The 15,060-nt window shown below is 39.8% G+C and overlaps 1 protein-coding gene across 1 annotated transcript; it reads right to left on the bottom strand.

The window, feature by feature from the left end:
* Positions 1–611: 611 nt before the first annotated feature.
* On the bottom strand, positions 612–11,105 carry BMP10 (bone morphogenetic protein 10). The gene is made up of 2 exons (XM_032291885.1): positions 10,613–11,105; positions 612–6,093 (listed from the first exon to the last, which is right to left on the bottom strand). Exons 1-2 carry the CDS (start codon positions 10,944–10,946, stop codon positions 5,153–5,155), a joined length of 1,275 nt encoding a protein of 424 aa, XP_032147776.1. The 5' UTR covers positions 10,947–11,105; the 3' UTR covers positions 612–5,152.
* Positions 11,106–15,060: the final 3,955 nt, after the last annotated feature.

Genomic DNA, 15,060 nt, shown 5'->3' with positions numbered 1-15,060 from the left:
TGAAGGCTGTGCTCTCCTCCAATGCACTTGCCAGATTCAGCCTGCCAGCTGAGACATGTGAGGCTTCCCCTCAAAAAAGAAACGCAGGATGATTTTCTGATGGAAGAAATTTTATTCTACCTGGGGCTGTCCCTATGCCCTTCAAATTCCACATTCTGCCATAAGAATGAATCTCCTTCTTCGACAAGGGGCAGGGTCTGTCTGTTGGCCAGGACTGTTACATTTAATCTGCCTCGTTTGGAATGTATTCAAAGAAGAAATATTTCCCAGCTATTGACAAAGGGGAGCCAGTTGTATTTTCTATGAATGCCTGTGGCATTAATGGGAATTACACAAAGTCATATAAAGTGGGAGAACCATGGAACAACAAAATCCCACTCTCTACTGAGGTCACTTACAAGCTCAAAACAACTTATGGTTTCCTTGGACCATTCTCTATTAATATAGCAATTAGTTTTATTCCATCTGGGTATGTTATCAAGTAGAAAAATGGAAAAGAGGGGTATGCGCAAAACTCAATATTTCACCTCAAGGAAAAATAAGCTGCAAATAACTATCATCAAAATATTTTTTTTAATTTTATTTGAAAAGACTCTGTACACATTTGGTTCATGAACACAGGGTAAAACATTTATTTCCATCTTCATTTTAGTCTAGTGATAACTGTACAAATCTGGACATAGATAATGAACAGGTTTTACCCGAGAACATGAACGTGCATCAGCTAATTCGGTGTGTCAGTGGTGTTCGCTGATTTCCAACGTCCACAAATGCTCAGTAGGTGGGCACTGGCACACTGGCCGCCCCACTACCATCAAGCCAGGTGCTCACAAAACCAATGCTCGTGCGTGATAAAAACATGCTAATCACAACAAACAGTTATTCCGTGATGGGTTTTTAACTAATGAAAAATATGTCCACATGCAGAAACACCCCTGTATGCTTCTCTTGCATAGTCTTATCTACCTTCCATTTAATGTATGAAATCAACTTTTCTTGTCTAGGGGCAAGGAAATGCAGAGTCATAGCAGCATTTCCTCTTGCACCACACATGAGCTTGCAGAACTGCAAAGGGTTAAGAATGACCCACAGTGACTCTGAAAAGATCTACAGTCCTTAAAAAGGGCAACATCCCTTCTGTGCTCTAGACAAGTTAAAAAGGGTTGGTCAAAACCCTGCTGGCTTTACAGTTTGTTGATGAATTAAGTAAGAAGTGATACATAAAATTCTCTTATATGAAGATACCTTTTACTTGAAGAATATAAATCATAACAAATACTGAAACATTTAGTAACAGTGCTAAAAAAAAATAAGTTTTTGTTATTAATTTCTAGACCAAAATTTACACATCAGGAAAGAATCAGGCACTTTGGGACAAACTCTTTTGGAGTTCCTTAAGCTAACATTTTTAATATTTACAAAGTAATTGGTCCAATTACAAATGAATTTGACCAATTATGTCTCGAATTTCTGGGTTAGTGAAGGCAATAGGTAAATTCAAAGGGGAAGTATCAGCTTTGGGGGATAAAAAGTTTCATTTAAATGGTATCTCCATTTACTGAGTAGCAATCATATTCTCTCACAGCCTGACAATATTTGCCTCTCATGATAAACTGACAACATCACTTAATGGAAATGCATGACAATGTATTGATTAAATATTTTCTGGAACGTCTACACTTCAGTTAAAATTGTACCATTTACAAATCAGAAAATAAACTACAAAGCATGCTTGTAGGCACAGCATGCCTGCAAGACACAAATATACGAAATTATGGCAAGCTATGGCAAGATACCTTAAACCAACAGAACATTCTGATGCTAAAAAAGAGAGATGGAAATACAGGCCATATATTATATATGAGCTATACTCTGAAGCCAGAAGACTCTCTATCCAAAAGGGAATCACAGACATAAAAATAAAATATTTGGTATTCTACAATATATTACAAAAATAAATATATCAATCAATAAATAGTGGGAAGCCTAGAAACTCTTACATGAATATTTTGGCTGTGGGCTGCCCAGTTCCCTCTGCTATAATTCTCTTTGAGGGTTGTTGAGATATATCAACTTTGGCGATAATAATTCTGCCGTAAAAGGGTAAAAAAAAGAAAAGATTGGCATGGGACCTAGCAGAAGGTCTATGACAAGAGAAACGTTAGTAAGGTTCTACCCTTTTAAGGATCTGACAATATTCTGGCCTCCTGTCAATGCAATGAGTTGGAAGTGATGCAGGTGTGCAGCCAGGGACCCCGTGGGAACTGGGAGAATTCCTCTATGGGCTATGTCTTTGCACTTCCTGATAAAAAGAAAGCAAAAAAAAAAAAAATACAACTAGCAACATTTGAATAACCAATATGTTGCTCTCTGTACTTCCTTTCCATAGGGAAGCAGAAAATAATAGAAATGCTGGTTTACATCTGGATGGGCAAAAAGGGAAACAACTGAGCTACGAAGCCTCATCGCCAACAGCCTGTATTTTCATATCTCTTTAACAGAAGAGTAAGTGCTCAAGACAAGATTACTCCAGAAGCCCAGAGCCAGCAGTGCACATAGTGGAAAGCAGGGCTGGCACATCCTTAACATTCTAGTATCAGGGTGCTAATGTTAGTGGTGTGCTAATGTCAGTGGGATACTAAATGTCAGCGGTGTGCCAGTGCCAGTGCACAGCCCCCAAGAGCTGACTTAAGTTTTAATTTTGCAAGCCAGTTGACATCACATTGGTAGCTCAAGATAGACTATAGTAAGAGCATTCACAGCATTGAAATGCACAAATCGGGGCTTTTTCCCACCCTGGATTGCTGGTTGAAAGGCATTTACCAGCACACTACTGTCATATGTATTAGACATAAAAATTGCTTAATTTTTATCTAACCAGGACTATCCTGGTCAGCTGAGGTTTTACTGTGTATCTATTACAGTGTCCTTTAGAAAGGATAAGAAGTACCTTGGAGTATGTGAGTATACATTGTGTACCATGGAGTATTAAGGATGCACCACATTCCACTGAGGGCACTAAGTGTGGCTGTCCAAAGCCAGCTATACATCACACACACACAAACACACACACACATTATGTTATATGGAGGCTATTCCACAAATAGTGATTCTGAGTTGCATGACTTTCTCAAAGTATCAATCACTGAATACCCACTGATCGTCAAAATATCACTCTTCCAGGAGCAATGAATTCCCCAGGATTCACTCAGTGGACAATAGATCTAGACAGCAGAGGTTCAAATTGGGCAAAAGTTCTTCCAAATAGTTTTCCTTGCCTCTATTGTCTAGTGCAGTTTGTGCTTATAACCTTAAGAGATTTGTCAAAGGGACTGATTATTTTCCAGGGTCCAAAAAAAAAAAAAAAAGTGCCAGACTTCTTAAGGAAGCATTCCTTAAGATGAGCAGGGGTGAATGGGGGATGATGTACTGGAAACCACGTTCGTGGTTCTAATAAGAACCATCGACATTCCCTGCCTGGAGATGCTGGAATGGTTTGGAAACTGCTCTGCTCTGGTTCCTCCTGCACAAAGCCCGGGATATGCTTGCCGGGTAGAGGGAAATTGTGGGGGTTAAAAATGGAGCCTGCCACCTGCCAGGAAAACCCACCAGACTCTTCCTGTCCGGAACACTTCCCCAATACTTTCAGTCCTGGCCAGTTGCAAAATGGGACGATGGTAAAATGAGAAGATGGGAAAGTTACCGGATTTCTGCCATGAAGCAAACATTATTTCAAAATTCAGCCTTAGCTTTCGAGTCATTTGGTTGTGTGTCTATTCATAAATCCATTTATTTTTTTGTTTATTCATTCATCCATTCATTTGGACTCTGGTTTTCTTTTTCTTATACTTACTTATTCTGGTTTTCTTTTTTCTTATACCTAAGCATTCTTCATGAACAAAACATTTGATAAAGGATATTATTAAAATAAAATCAAATTAAATATCAGAGGAAGATTTAGAAATTAAAACATGAACTCCTTTCACTCTGACAGCAAAGGCATTTAGGTGCCCCTTTGCAGCTCACAGCATGTGTATTGAAGGCCAGGGAAGAGTGAGACACAGGCATGGGAGGAAGACATGAGGCACTAGGGCAAAGAAGAAAGAGGGAAGGAAGAGGATGGAGCAGAGTGAAAAGCAGGGGTGTGGAGACAAGGGAACAGCGTTAACAGGTGAAGAAAGATATTAACATCCTTTATTCCAACAGACAGGTCCCTTCTAATTTTTCTCCTCTTAGTCTTTGATAGTTTTATTTTGTCCAAAATATTTAATTCTTTAAATAAAACCGTTTATGATGTTACAGACACATCTAGGGATAGCCTCCGAAGATAGCATCAATATCCTCTTCCCTTTCTTCCTTTCTTCCCTTCAAGTGCCCTCCGGACCCCTCTACCCTCTGCAGCAGCAATGGCCAGTACACATGACCTTGCTTTCCTATTGACTCAGGAAGAGATTTCATGCGGTTTCTTCTGTTTTCCTTCCTCGGCCAGGAGCTGCCCTCTGGAGCACATTGGTACCGAACGGGCTCATTTTTCCTGTTGTACCTCTAAGACCTCTTGAGTCCATTTGGTTTCTACATCAATTAACCCTTCCCTTCAAGCATCCCTTGCCAGGCCCCGTGTCTCTGAGAAACTACAGAAACTCAAGTGACAAAAGCTACACTTACATTTCTAGAGTATTTAGGAAGTATAATACTTCCAAGGATGATTAAATCCCTGATGCAAATTATCTTAACATAAATCCTACTCAGAGAACAGAACATGCCATTGGCCTTTAATATACACACATTTGAGCGGATCATGCATGTAGGTGAGTATAATCTGCCTGCACAGAACCAAAAGATTTTCATAATTTCATGTATGTACACATATACATACACAAGTATGTATCTTTTGATACTGTATTTTGCCTTGGGGTTGTTTTCAAATCAACATGGAGGTGGCATTGCCAGGAAATGGCAAGTCCAAAGAGAAAACAGATTGAAAGGGACTTAACTCTAAAGCAAAACATGCATTTCCTACAACAAACTGACCTGTCCATTTCTGGAAGACAGCAAGCCTCTAGTACTGTACACCCTTATTAAATAATCTTATTAAATAGGAACACCAAATATACACATTTACAGTTATTAAATAAGCCACAAGATTCCTCTTCTATCTACAGCCACATTCGGAGACGGCCATGCCTTCGTATTTAAACTTGTAGGTGACGACGCCTTTGTCTAAATAGAGGATGGAGATGGGCTCTAGCTTTGTGGGCACACAGCAGACTTTGGAAGCTTTCTGGGAATTCTTGAGATGGACCAAGGCCTGGATAATTGCATGCTTTGTAGGTGTGAGATGCTCTGCCAGGGGATAGTTACAAACACCACGACATTCATAGGCTTCGTATCCGGGCGGAGCGATGATCCAGGAGTCCCACCCAATCTCCTTGAAGTCAATGTAGAGCGGGGTTCTCTTGCAATAGTTTCCTTTGGCGTTCCTTCTGATTCGGGCAGTGGAGTCGTAGATGATGTTGGATCTCATCTGCAACAAAGCCTCTTCCCCAGGTTCACTGGAATAGTCATCCAGGCCCAAGTTGTCCAGCTCTTGAAGTTGCTCATGGGAAATCATTTCATTCAGTTCCTCTTTCCTCTCCTTGTCACTGCTTTGGTCATCAGAAAACACGATGAGCAAAGGGTTATGCTTATTCTGGGCACTGGTGTCTATTTCCAGCCGTCCATTGCTGGAGTCCTCAGCTTCACCGTGTTTGCTCTCAATGCGGACCTCCAGCTGGTGGGTGGATGAGCCTGACTTTTGCCAACCTCTGATAGCATCTGTGACATCAAAAGTCTCCCACTCACTGTTGGTTCCATAGATCTCCTCTGACACCAAGACCAGCATGTTTCTATCTCCCTCATTATTCCCTTTGCTCTCCAGCACTTCAAAGATGGTAATTCTTTGATCTACAACATTGTATATCATACGGTCCCTTTGCACCAGTGTGAACAGCCTAAGTTCAGCCATGATGACCTCTTCATGATGAGGAATGGACACATTGAAGAGGAGAGGATATTTTCGGAGCCCGTTAAAACTGGCTGGTTGGGAAAACAGATCTGAAAAAAGAAATTTGCAAAAATCAGATTTGCAGTGGGTCTCAGGGAAAAACAGATGCTTATTTATGTAATAAGAAGGCCTTCCCATGCATTAAGCTTAATGCAGAAAGAATGAAGGGAGAAGATCAATGAGAACAAACACAATGTCAGCATTCTGTGACACAGGAAATCCCAAAAGGTCGGTGGTAGAATGCCCAAAAGAGTTCAGCTGCCAAGACTAAAATGGAAAGTGGGGTCTATTGGATGGGGTAAAACTTAGCCAGCCTTGCTTTTGAACAGCTCATCAGCCACAGAATTACAGAACTGGGAGTGACCTTGGAAATTGTGTGGGCAAGTCCCCAAATTTCCTAACCAACAAAGAGCCACCAAATGGGACATGTGGTGATTGTTCTTTTCTTGAAGCTTTTCAGGGATGAGGACTTCATGGTGTTTTAATATTTGTGTTTGTAGTGGGTGGAGATCCCTACCTAGTTAGCTGGGCACTGGTCTTCCTAAAAGGCTTCCATATGGATCAGAGTTGGTAAACTATAGCCTATGGGCCAAAATTGGCCTGCTACCTGCTTTTGGGTAATGTTTTATTGGAACACAGCCTCATACATTGTTTTGTATTGTCTGTGGCTACTTTTGCACTACAATGGCAGAGTTCAATAGTCACAACAGAGAGCACATGGCCTGCAAAGCTTAAAATAGTTATTATCCATCTGACCCTTTACAGAAGAAGCTTGCTGACTTCTGTTCTCAGCAACAAAGCCTGACAAGGTCAATAAGACAGCCATAAACCAAGAAGGTCACAGCAGTCGATTTTTTATTATATGGTCCTCTATAAAGAGGAATGGGAGAAAATGAATCCTGGAACTAGATTGGTTGTCTTAGTCTTATACCCCTAGCACTAGCCTTATACCCCTAGCACCTGGCATGAAGTATGGTACATACAACTCACTCAAGAATGTTTATGAAACAGCTCTGTAAAAGTCTTAGAAGCACACCTTCTAATCTTAGTCTTGGAAGCACATCTCCAAATACTGTTATGTTGACTTCCTATCTGAAGATTTTACAGTGAGCCCAAAACTTCTGCACACTTGTCTCAGGTAATGAGTCTACAAGGAAGCCCTGAAGGCATTTGCCATCGGATTCTCAAAGGGATCCGGGACCACCAATTGAGGGGTTCTCTGTCATCTTTGGCAGCATTTCACCAAGTTTATACTTAATTCGTGATCTCAGTGAGTCCCTGTTCCAGATTATAATCTTTTAATATTTTCCTTTAACTTGCTCTGATTATTTTGCACTTACTATCTATTTTAGACTTATCCTAAGCAATGTCATTCATAAAAGGAGAGATTTGAGGTGATACTTATGTGTGTTTGCTAAAATCCATATGAAATGATTTCGCCTAATTAATAGCTTTCTATGGGTACCACTTAAAATCATCTTACACATTGCCAGTGGGAAATGCTGACCTACAGAATGAATTTAAACTCCCTGGCATGGTTTTCAAGGCCAGCTGCCTCTGGGTCTTAGCCTTCTGATCAGCCATGGCTCCCATACATGCATGGAACATTGCGATCACTCAATAATATTTGTGAACAATTTAATGGATTTGTAAACCCTTATGTTTCAACTACATTGATATCTTTACCACCTGTCAAACATTCTTTCTTTCCCTGTAATTTTTACCCTTTCACATGTTCTTCTGACCCTTGGAAAGCCCTTTCACCTCACCTCCACCTACCCAGCTCTGACATCTATAAAAGCCTCCCTTCCTTACTTCTGTTTCTGAAAGTTCCCTCCCCTCCCCTCTGAATCACTTGAGCACTTTATATCTCCTTTGATCCTTGTCATTTACAACCTTATACTTCAGTTGTCTTTTTATGAATGGATTTTCCCAACTAGACTGCCATCCTCCCAGTATGAATGGCTCAAAACTCACTTCTATGTCTCTATCCTACTATAAGGGCTTAAACAGAGGTAGTGCTTTAAAAATATTGATTAGCTGATGATTTTAGGCATCAGACTAAATTGATTTATGGGCATGACATATGACCTTAATCCATCATCAAGCTCTTGAGTAAGTGGCTTGGGATTTATTCTTCCACCCTAAGAAGGGAGGAGACTTGACTCCCCATGGACAGGGAACATGAGAAGACCCAAAATGGAGGAATAGGCTGGTTGCTCTACCCAGGAGAGAAGTATAGAATAAAAGCTCACTGTAGCAGGAGGAAGGCATTACAAAACATACAAGGAAGCTTTTGGTGCTAATGGATAAATTCATGATCTTGATCGTGCTGATGGCTTCAATGAATGTTTACAGAAGTCAAAACCTTTCCAATTATACACTTTAAATATGTGCAATTATACTTTTATACATCAATATTTTTAAATGTCATATTTTCTGTAAGTCAATTATACCTCAATAAAACTGTTTTGAAAAAGTAAGTTCACTGGACTGTTTTGTGAATGTGCAAATGCAGTAAGCAGTAAAGGGAAGATTACATTTCAGGGCAAGAGAACTAATGTTTGTTGACAAATTTCTCATGCCAGGTGCTTTGCAAGCATGATGTTCTCTGGTTCTCACAATGATCCCATAATGCAGGTATTGATTCTCTACCCATTTTGCACCAGAAGAAATCAAGCCCTGATGCAGAGAACTGACTTCCCCAGATGACAAGGTGATAAAGGAACAGTGCTGGGAATTGAGGGCATGCTTTTTTCACCTTGGAGGTGGCACTTTTTCCCAAGATGAGGTAGGTTTTGACTTTTTTTTTGTTTTTTGTTTTTGGTCTTTGTCTCCTAGGGAGCTGCATTAAGCAGACCGAAAAAGTCAGAAGAAAGGCAATAGTAGCCAACAGGGCATGCCCTGTGCAGTGATTTCTGTCCTCAGGCTGCACATTTCCTACAGACTGGCAGAGGTGCTGGCCGCTGAGTTGTTTACTGAGAGATGTGTTCCTGCCCTCAATAATCTCTAGTAATAATAAGCACAGTAAACTCCACATACTGACCTGGGTTATCCAGACACTCTCTGAGAGAAGTAAGAACTGAAAACTTTTCTACTTTTCTGGGGGATGCAAACAACATTTTCTCAACCGTACCCAAACCAGACACTTAGGGCTCAGTTCTGAGAAGTATTGGGGCAGGGGGTGTTCTTACAGGAGGAGGTTATTCATTTTCAATTCAGACTCATCTCCAAAAGGAATCTGTAATCTCAGCTTGCCATTTCCATGAGAAAGATGTTATGAAATACAACTTTTGGCAGCCAACTCAATTTTAAAGGCAAACAACATCTTAGGGACTAAGAAATACCCACTCAACATTTATTCCAGCAACTAGAATATTAAGTAACTCATTAGTAATCACTGAAGTTTGATCAGCACTTCATAGTAAATGGAGCACTTTCTTACCTGTAATCTCTTTTGAGTCACTCAACTTTGTTATGTAGGTATTATTACCCCCACTTTACAGATGAGGAAATTGAGAGTCAGAGGCATCAGCTAATTATTCACAACCACTAAGCCAACCAGCTCTCAAAATTCCATATCCTGAGCTATTTCTTCATCACTGCCTTTTTTTTTTCAAGAATATCTCGCCAACATTAATCAGAAGCTGCTTTTGTACCTGGTTAGTGACTATAATGGCATAATTGGCAAATATTAAAGAACTAGTTTATTTGGACCTTCAGCTTCTCTCATAGATATCTAGATATCAGGATTTTCTTTCCCCCAATAGGACCATATTAAGCTATTAAGAAAAAAAAATTAACTCATTAGATTTAGCTACCAAATTTAAACACCTAGGAGAAGAAAACACACTTTTCTCACCAATAATTCAATCTTGTACATCACTCTTCACAAAGATGGAAATGATGAGCTGGATGATTAATGGGCCAATCACACTTCCTGGAAACTGTAAACAGTGCTTTAAGGATGTACATGACACATCAAACAACACAGCCTTAGGAAGAATCTCTAAAATATATTTCCATACTGTTTGAACATTTCTTAAATAACGTCACAAAATAAAAACATTAAAAGTTTGAACAAAACACACATCACAACTTGATGCTTTTTGACTGTTTTTATTATTTTTATTCTAAGTAAAAGTTGAGAAATTTTTTAGCTAATTAAACGCCTAGGCAACCAAGGCCTATCTGGAAAATGACAAAGATACGGCAACATTAATGGTTTGTATTACTTGGTGTTCAAATTAACATTTTTTGAAAGAACCCAATTATAATGTCAAATTGATAGGTGTTTTGTGGCTTTGGGTTAAAGATGTTTGTAAGTATTTTTGAGGTTCTGAAATGACTACATAAATAGTATAGACCAAATTGTACCTTGTTTTTATGTATCCGTACGTATTTAACGGGTACATTAATACATCTCCTTATTTAAATTAAATCTCCTTATCTAAATACATCTCCTTATATAGATGTATTTACCCTTACCTATACTATTCCCATGCATTATAAATTTAATTATCGTGTCTTGAAAAAATTCCAAGCCAAATTTCATCAGCAAAAACTTACCTTCATTCCTGAAACTCCTAATGATGTTGGCAGAAGGCATGGAGGTTCGATCTGTTGCAAATTTGTTATAGAGTTCCAGCATGTACTCTGGTGGGTCTACCTTGGCTGAATCCTCCGTGGGGATGTCAGACAGGTTCAGTGTCTTAAGAAACTCATTCTTCATGCTCTGGAGCAATGTGCTAAAGTCAACACCATCTTGCTCTGAGAAAACATCATCAAAGACGGGCATATCTTCTTCTAGAGGAGACTGGTCTAGGCTCATGATGGGGCTACCAGAAACCAAGTGAGCCATCAGGCAGAGAAGAGCGCACAGTGTCAGGACCGGAGAGCCCATGACTCCGCTCAAGCCCCTAGGCCAAGCCAGGAAGGTTTAGCTCTCCTGGGCTCTAAGTGGCAGTTTTATCTTGTGGGGCGTAAATGTCTCCTGTCACTGGAGACAAGTTTGGAAACTCTTCCTCTCTCTCTTCCTCCCCCTACCACTCTTCCTCTCCCCCTAGAAGTCAGGTTGCAGTAATTGGATAACAAAATCCCCTATAGGGGCCTAGCCTTTCTTATCTCCCTAGTGTAAACTTGTGCACCAGAATTTGTTTCTATCTTGTAATCCCTATTTCTTTTAATGAGCATTTTGTAAACATTTTCACATTCTGACACTGGTTGAAAGATAGGACAATTTTCTCCTTGCAAAGGCTCTGCTTCTCTTCCCTTTGATTCACTTCCTTTCAGCAGGAATGTCTAAATTCTGTTTTTATGGGCTTAGTTTCACACATACATATAATAGGTATAAGAAGCAACATAACACGCATCAGTGGTGATACATATTAATTTGAGTGGTAGGGCCTACATCCTCAAATAAATACTTCTGAAGACAGACCAAATGTCCAAACTTTCATTCAGCTATAAATATAAATTTTTCCAAGCATACATTTTTAGAAACAAGAAAGTATAAACTTTATGATCCATAGTCTCTTTCCTATTTGATCTGGCTAAAATAGCATTTGAAAAATAGGGCAAGCGCTTAATTGCAGTGGCAGCTAACATTTAGTAGACGCTTCCTACAAACAGGCATTGTACTGAGTGGTTTACATCTGTCGTCTAGTGTGTTCCTGCAACAACCCTATCATTATCCCCATCACATATAAGGGTCAGTGAGGTTCCATAGATTGCCAGAGGCCACAAAGCTGCAAGGTGATGGACCCACGGTTTGAACTAAGGCAGTCTGATTCTTATGAAAAAGAAGACAGTCACACTTTTAAACCACTTGTATTCCACCAGACTAGGGCATGGGCAATAAGAGTGAGAGGTCAACCCATCCCCAGATCAGCCTGGAGGCAGGAGGCAGACAGCCGTTTGCAGCTGGATGTGTACCTCAAGTCCTCCACCTGTGCAATGAGCTGTTAATATGACCAACATCTCTGCCAAATTCATCCTTCTGACTCAATCAAAATTGTCATCTAGAGGCTCCAGCAAAAGCTTGGTGTGATGGTTAATACTGAGTGTCAACTTGATTAGATTGAAGGATGCAAAGTATTGATCCTGGGTGTGTCTGTGAGGGCGTTGCCAAAAGAGATTAACATTTGAGTCAGTGGGCTGGGGAAGGCAGACCCACCGTTAATCTGGATGGGCACCACCTAATCAGCAGCCAGTGAGGCTAGAATATAAAGCAGGCAGAAAAATGTGAAAAGAGTAGACTGGCCTAACCACCCAGCCTGCATTTTTGTCCAGTGCTGGATGCTTCCTGCCTTCAAACATCAGATTCCAAGTTCTTCTGTTTTGAGACTTGGACTGGCTCTCCTTGCTCCTCAGCTTGCACACAGCCTATTGAGGGACCTTGTGATTGTGTGAGTTAATACTTAATAAACTCCCATATATATATATATATATATATATGAACATTGAATCAAGTCTCTGTCCCTCTAGAGAACTCTGACTAATACACTTGGCAAACAACATTACCAGGCACACAAAAAATGCGAAATGCCTTGGTCCTAAAAATTAAAAGATGGTATAATTGATTGTGTGTACAGATTAGGAAAGACAAATCAGGTTCATCACATTTTCCACCCTAACTAGTGACAGTAGCAGCCGTGGTACAGCCAGAGTGGCCCTGTGGACAACCCCAGGGATGTTTTTCCCACTGAGGTGGTAATACTGGTATCTTTCTGACTTGCCCAGTGCACACCCTGTTCCATTACTGATACATCCTGTGCTGTGTTCAGAGGGCTGTGTGCAGACATTCGATTCACTGGAATATTTTCTCAGTTTCGATGTTAAATTTTCCTATGTTCATTCTAATTGATTAGCTACAATGTTTCCACTTGGCTTTTCCTCCAGGTTCCCTTAGGTTTCTAGTCATCTTCTGATTCTTTTTCCTCCTAAAATGTACAACGTTACAGCTATTTTTTTTTATTACCATAGAAAGAGCCATATTTTGTTTAGTAGTTGTTAATTGTCCATTTGTTTAATAGCTGTTGATTTTGGTTTAATGTTCTATTTTGATTCAAACTTCTGCTCCCATAGTGAAAAGACAACTGTAGACCGGAGACAGATTATATCCTGAATAGTCCCACAAGTGAGTGAGTGAGTCCAAGGGCCAGAAGTCATCCCTCAGGTGGTTTGTTTTAGCATGAGGTCCCTGACAGCAAACCAGCAATGCCTTGTATCATGTCTTGCATCCAAGTAAGCACCCATTTATCTTTACACACACACAGATGTCAACGCACACTCCAAAACTTTGAATGGCAGGCATGGGTGTGTAACTGCCACAGGACAGCTGTGTAAGTGGTGGCACATATAACCTCTGAGCACACTGATTTCAAAGGTCATGGGGAGAGACATACATCCCACATTGCAGAGTTCTAGTTCTTTACACTCTTGGGCATAAAAATGTTAACTGAGACTTCACTGGCTTACCTATACTTGGTGTTAGAAAAACTATAGGGTTAAATATTTGGATCCATGTTTATCTTTGGGGATGATTAAGAGATACGGTAGGGAAATGACAATAGCCATATCTCAGATATTGCAAGATATCAGAATATCTTGAGATGCATGCTCGGTGAGGTTCTTAAACCCACACCTGTGCTGGGTAGACAAGGAAAGAGGTTGGTTTCATGCTTGGAAGAAGGGGACATAATCTCCCTCCTTCTTCCAGGCCTGGGACACCTCACATCTTAATTGCAGAGTCTCTTTATCCCATGTGTTTCTCTAGAAGCTTTTTCTGATGACTCTTATCTGACTCTAAAAGGTCCAAGTGTCTTTACATTCCTACCCCTATTTTGATCTTTCTGGATGCAATTCATTCTGTTCTTTCACACTTATCTCATTATTTTGTGTCTTTCTCATTTGGAATGTTTTACAGTTCATTCAGAGTGGACGGGGGATTACAGTTTTGTGAGCCGAAGGTGTAAAATGTATGTTTAAATGTTTTAAAAGAACCAGTACATGTGGAAAGCAAAATATTAATTACACATTATGTCTTTCAACCCACTGGAAAATGCTCCAGAACCTCTGATTTGCAAAGTTCTGGGCCAGTTTTTGAAACTAGTTCCATAACTGTACAAACTTGAAGGATCTAACATTGAACTTCATTGAGCTATCAAAGGGATCTGAGATCCAGACATGGTCAGAGCCACTGAACAGCATCCTGATGAATTCTGCTATTACCTGTGAGTACTGCACCCCCTGAATAAATGCAACCAATAAAATTCTCCTGAATGAAAAGAGATGATGAATTCAGGAGGGCTTTGAACATGACTCCAGGTTCTTGGAAGCCTCTCTACCTGGATCCCACTACAGAAACATTACATTGCTCCTGCTGCCTTCTCAAAACCAGGTGTGATAATTTAAAAAATTTAACAAGCTGTATGATAGGTTTTGTCTATTTAACTTATATGTAAATTGAAACATGCTACATGTTTTCTTCCAAGACTTACTGTTTTGCACTCAACAGGATTTTTCCAATGCACACAAGTTGATGTGTGTAGCCAAGTTCATTGATTTTCACTAAATGGTTGTCAGCTTTGTCAATACATAAAAATTTATTTGTACATTATACTGTTGATAGAGACTCTGTTTCTTTTTTCTCATTGTATACAGCACTACAGTGAATAATTTTACTGTTACTTTCTGTTTAAGAGATTCTGTAGGACATGCAATCCAATAGAACATTCTGTTATAAAAGAAATATCCTCTATTTAAGTTGTTCAGTGCAGTAGCCACTGCAACTGCATGTGGATATTGAGCATTTTAATGTGGATAGTACAACTGAGGAACTGAATTTTTAAATTTCATTTAATTTTAATTAATTTATACCTATATTTAAATAGCCATAAGTGGCTAGTAACCACCATGTTGGACAGTGCAAGTCTAGACTTTATTTAGTAAGAGTAAATATCAGAATAGAATTGCTGGTTGATAGTCAGAAAAGACTCCAACAATTTTACATGATG

This window comes from Sapajus apella, unplaced genomic scaffold (assembly GCF_009761245.1).
Source record: "Sapajus apella isolate SASKATOON/1434 unplaced genomic scaffold, GSC_monkey_1.0 scaffold26, whole genome shotgun sequence".
Classification (NCBI taxonomy): domain Eukaryota; kingdom Metazoa; phylum Chordata; class Mammalia; order Primates; family Cebidae; genus Sapajus; species Sapajus apella.
Note: the sequence above shows the minus strand (reverse complement) of the source record. Positions and strands in the feature narration are given on the sequence as shown.

Bases quoted from the DNA above. Each gene is read 5' to 3' on its own strand.
- BMP10 (XM_032291885.1), bottom strand. From the start codon at position 10,946: ATGGGCTCTCCGGTCCTGACACTGTGCGCTCTTCTCTGCCTGATGGCT. The intron at 6,094-10,612 runs GTAAGTTTTTGC...TTCTTTTTTCAG, and splicing joins TAGGAGTTTCAGGAATGAAG to ATCTGTTTTCCCAACCAGCC.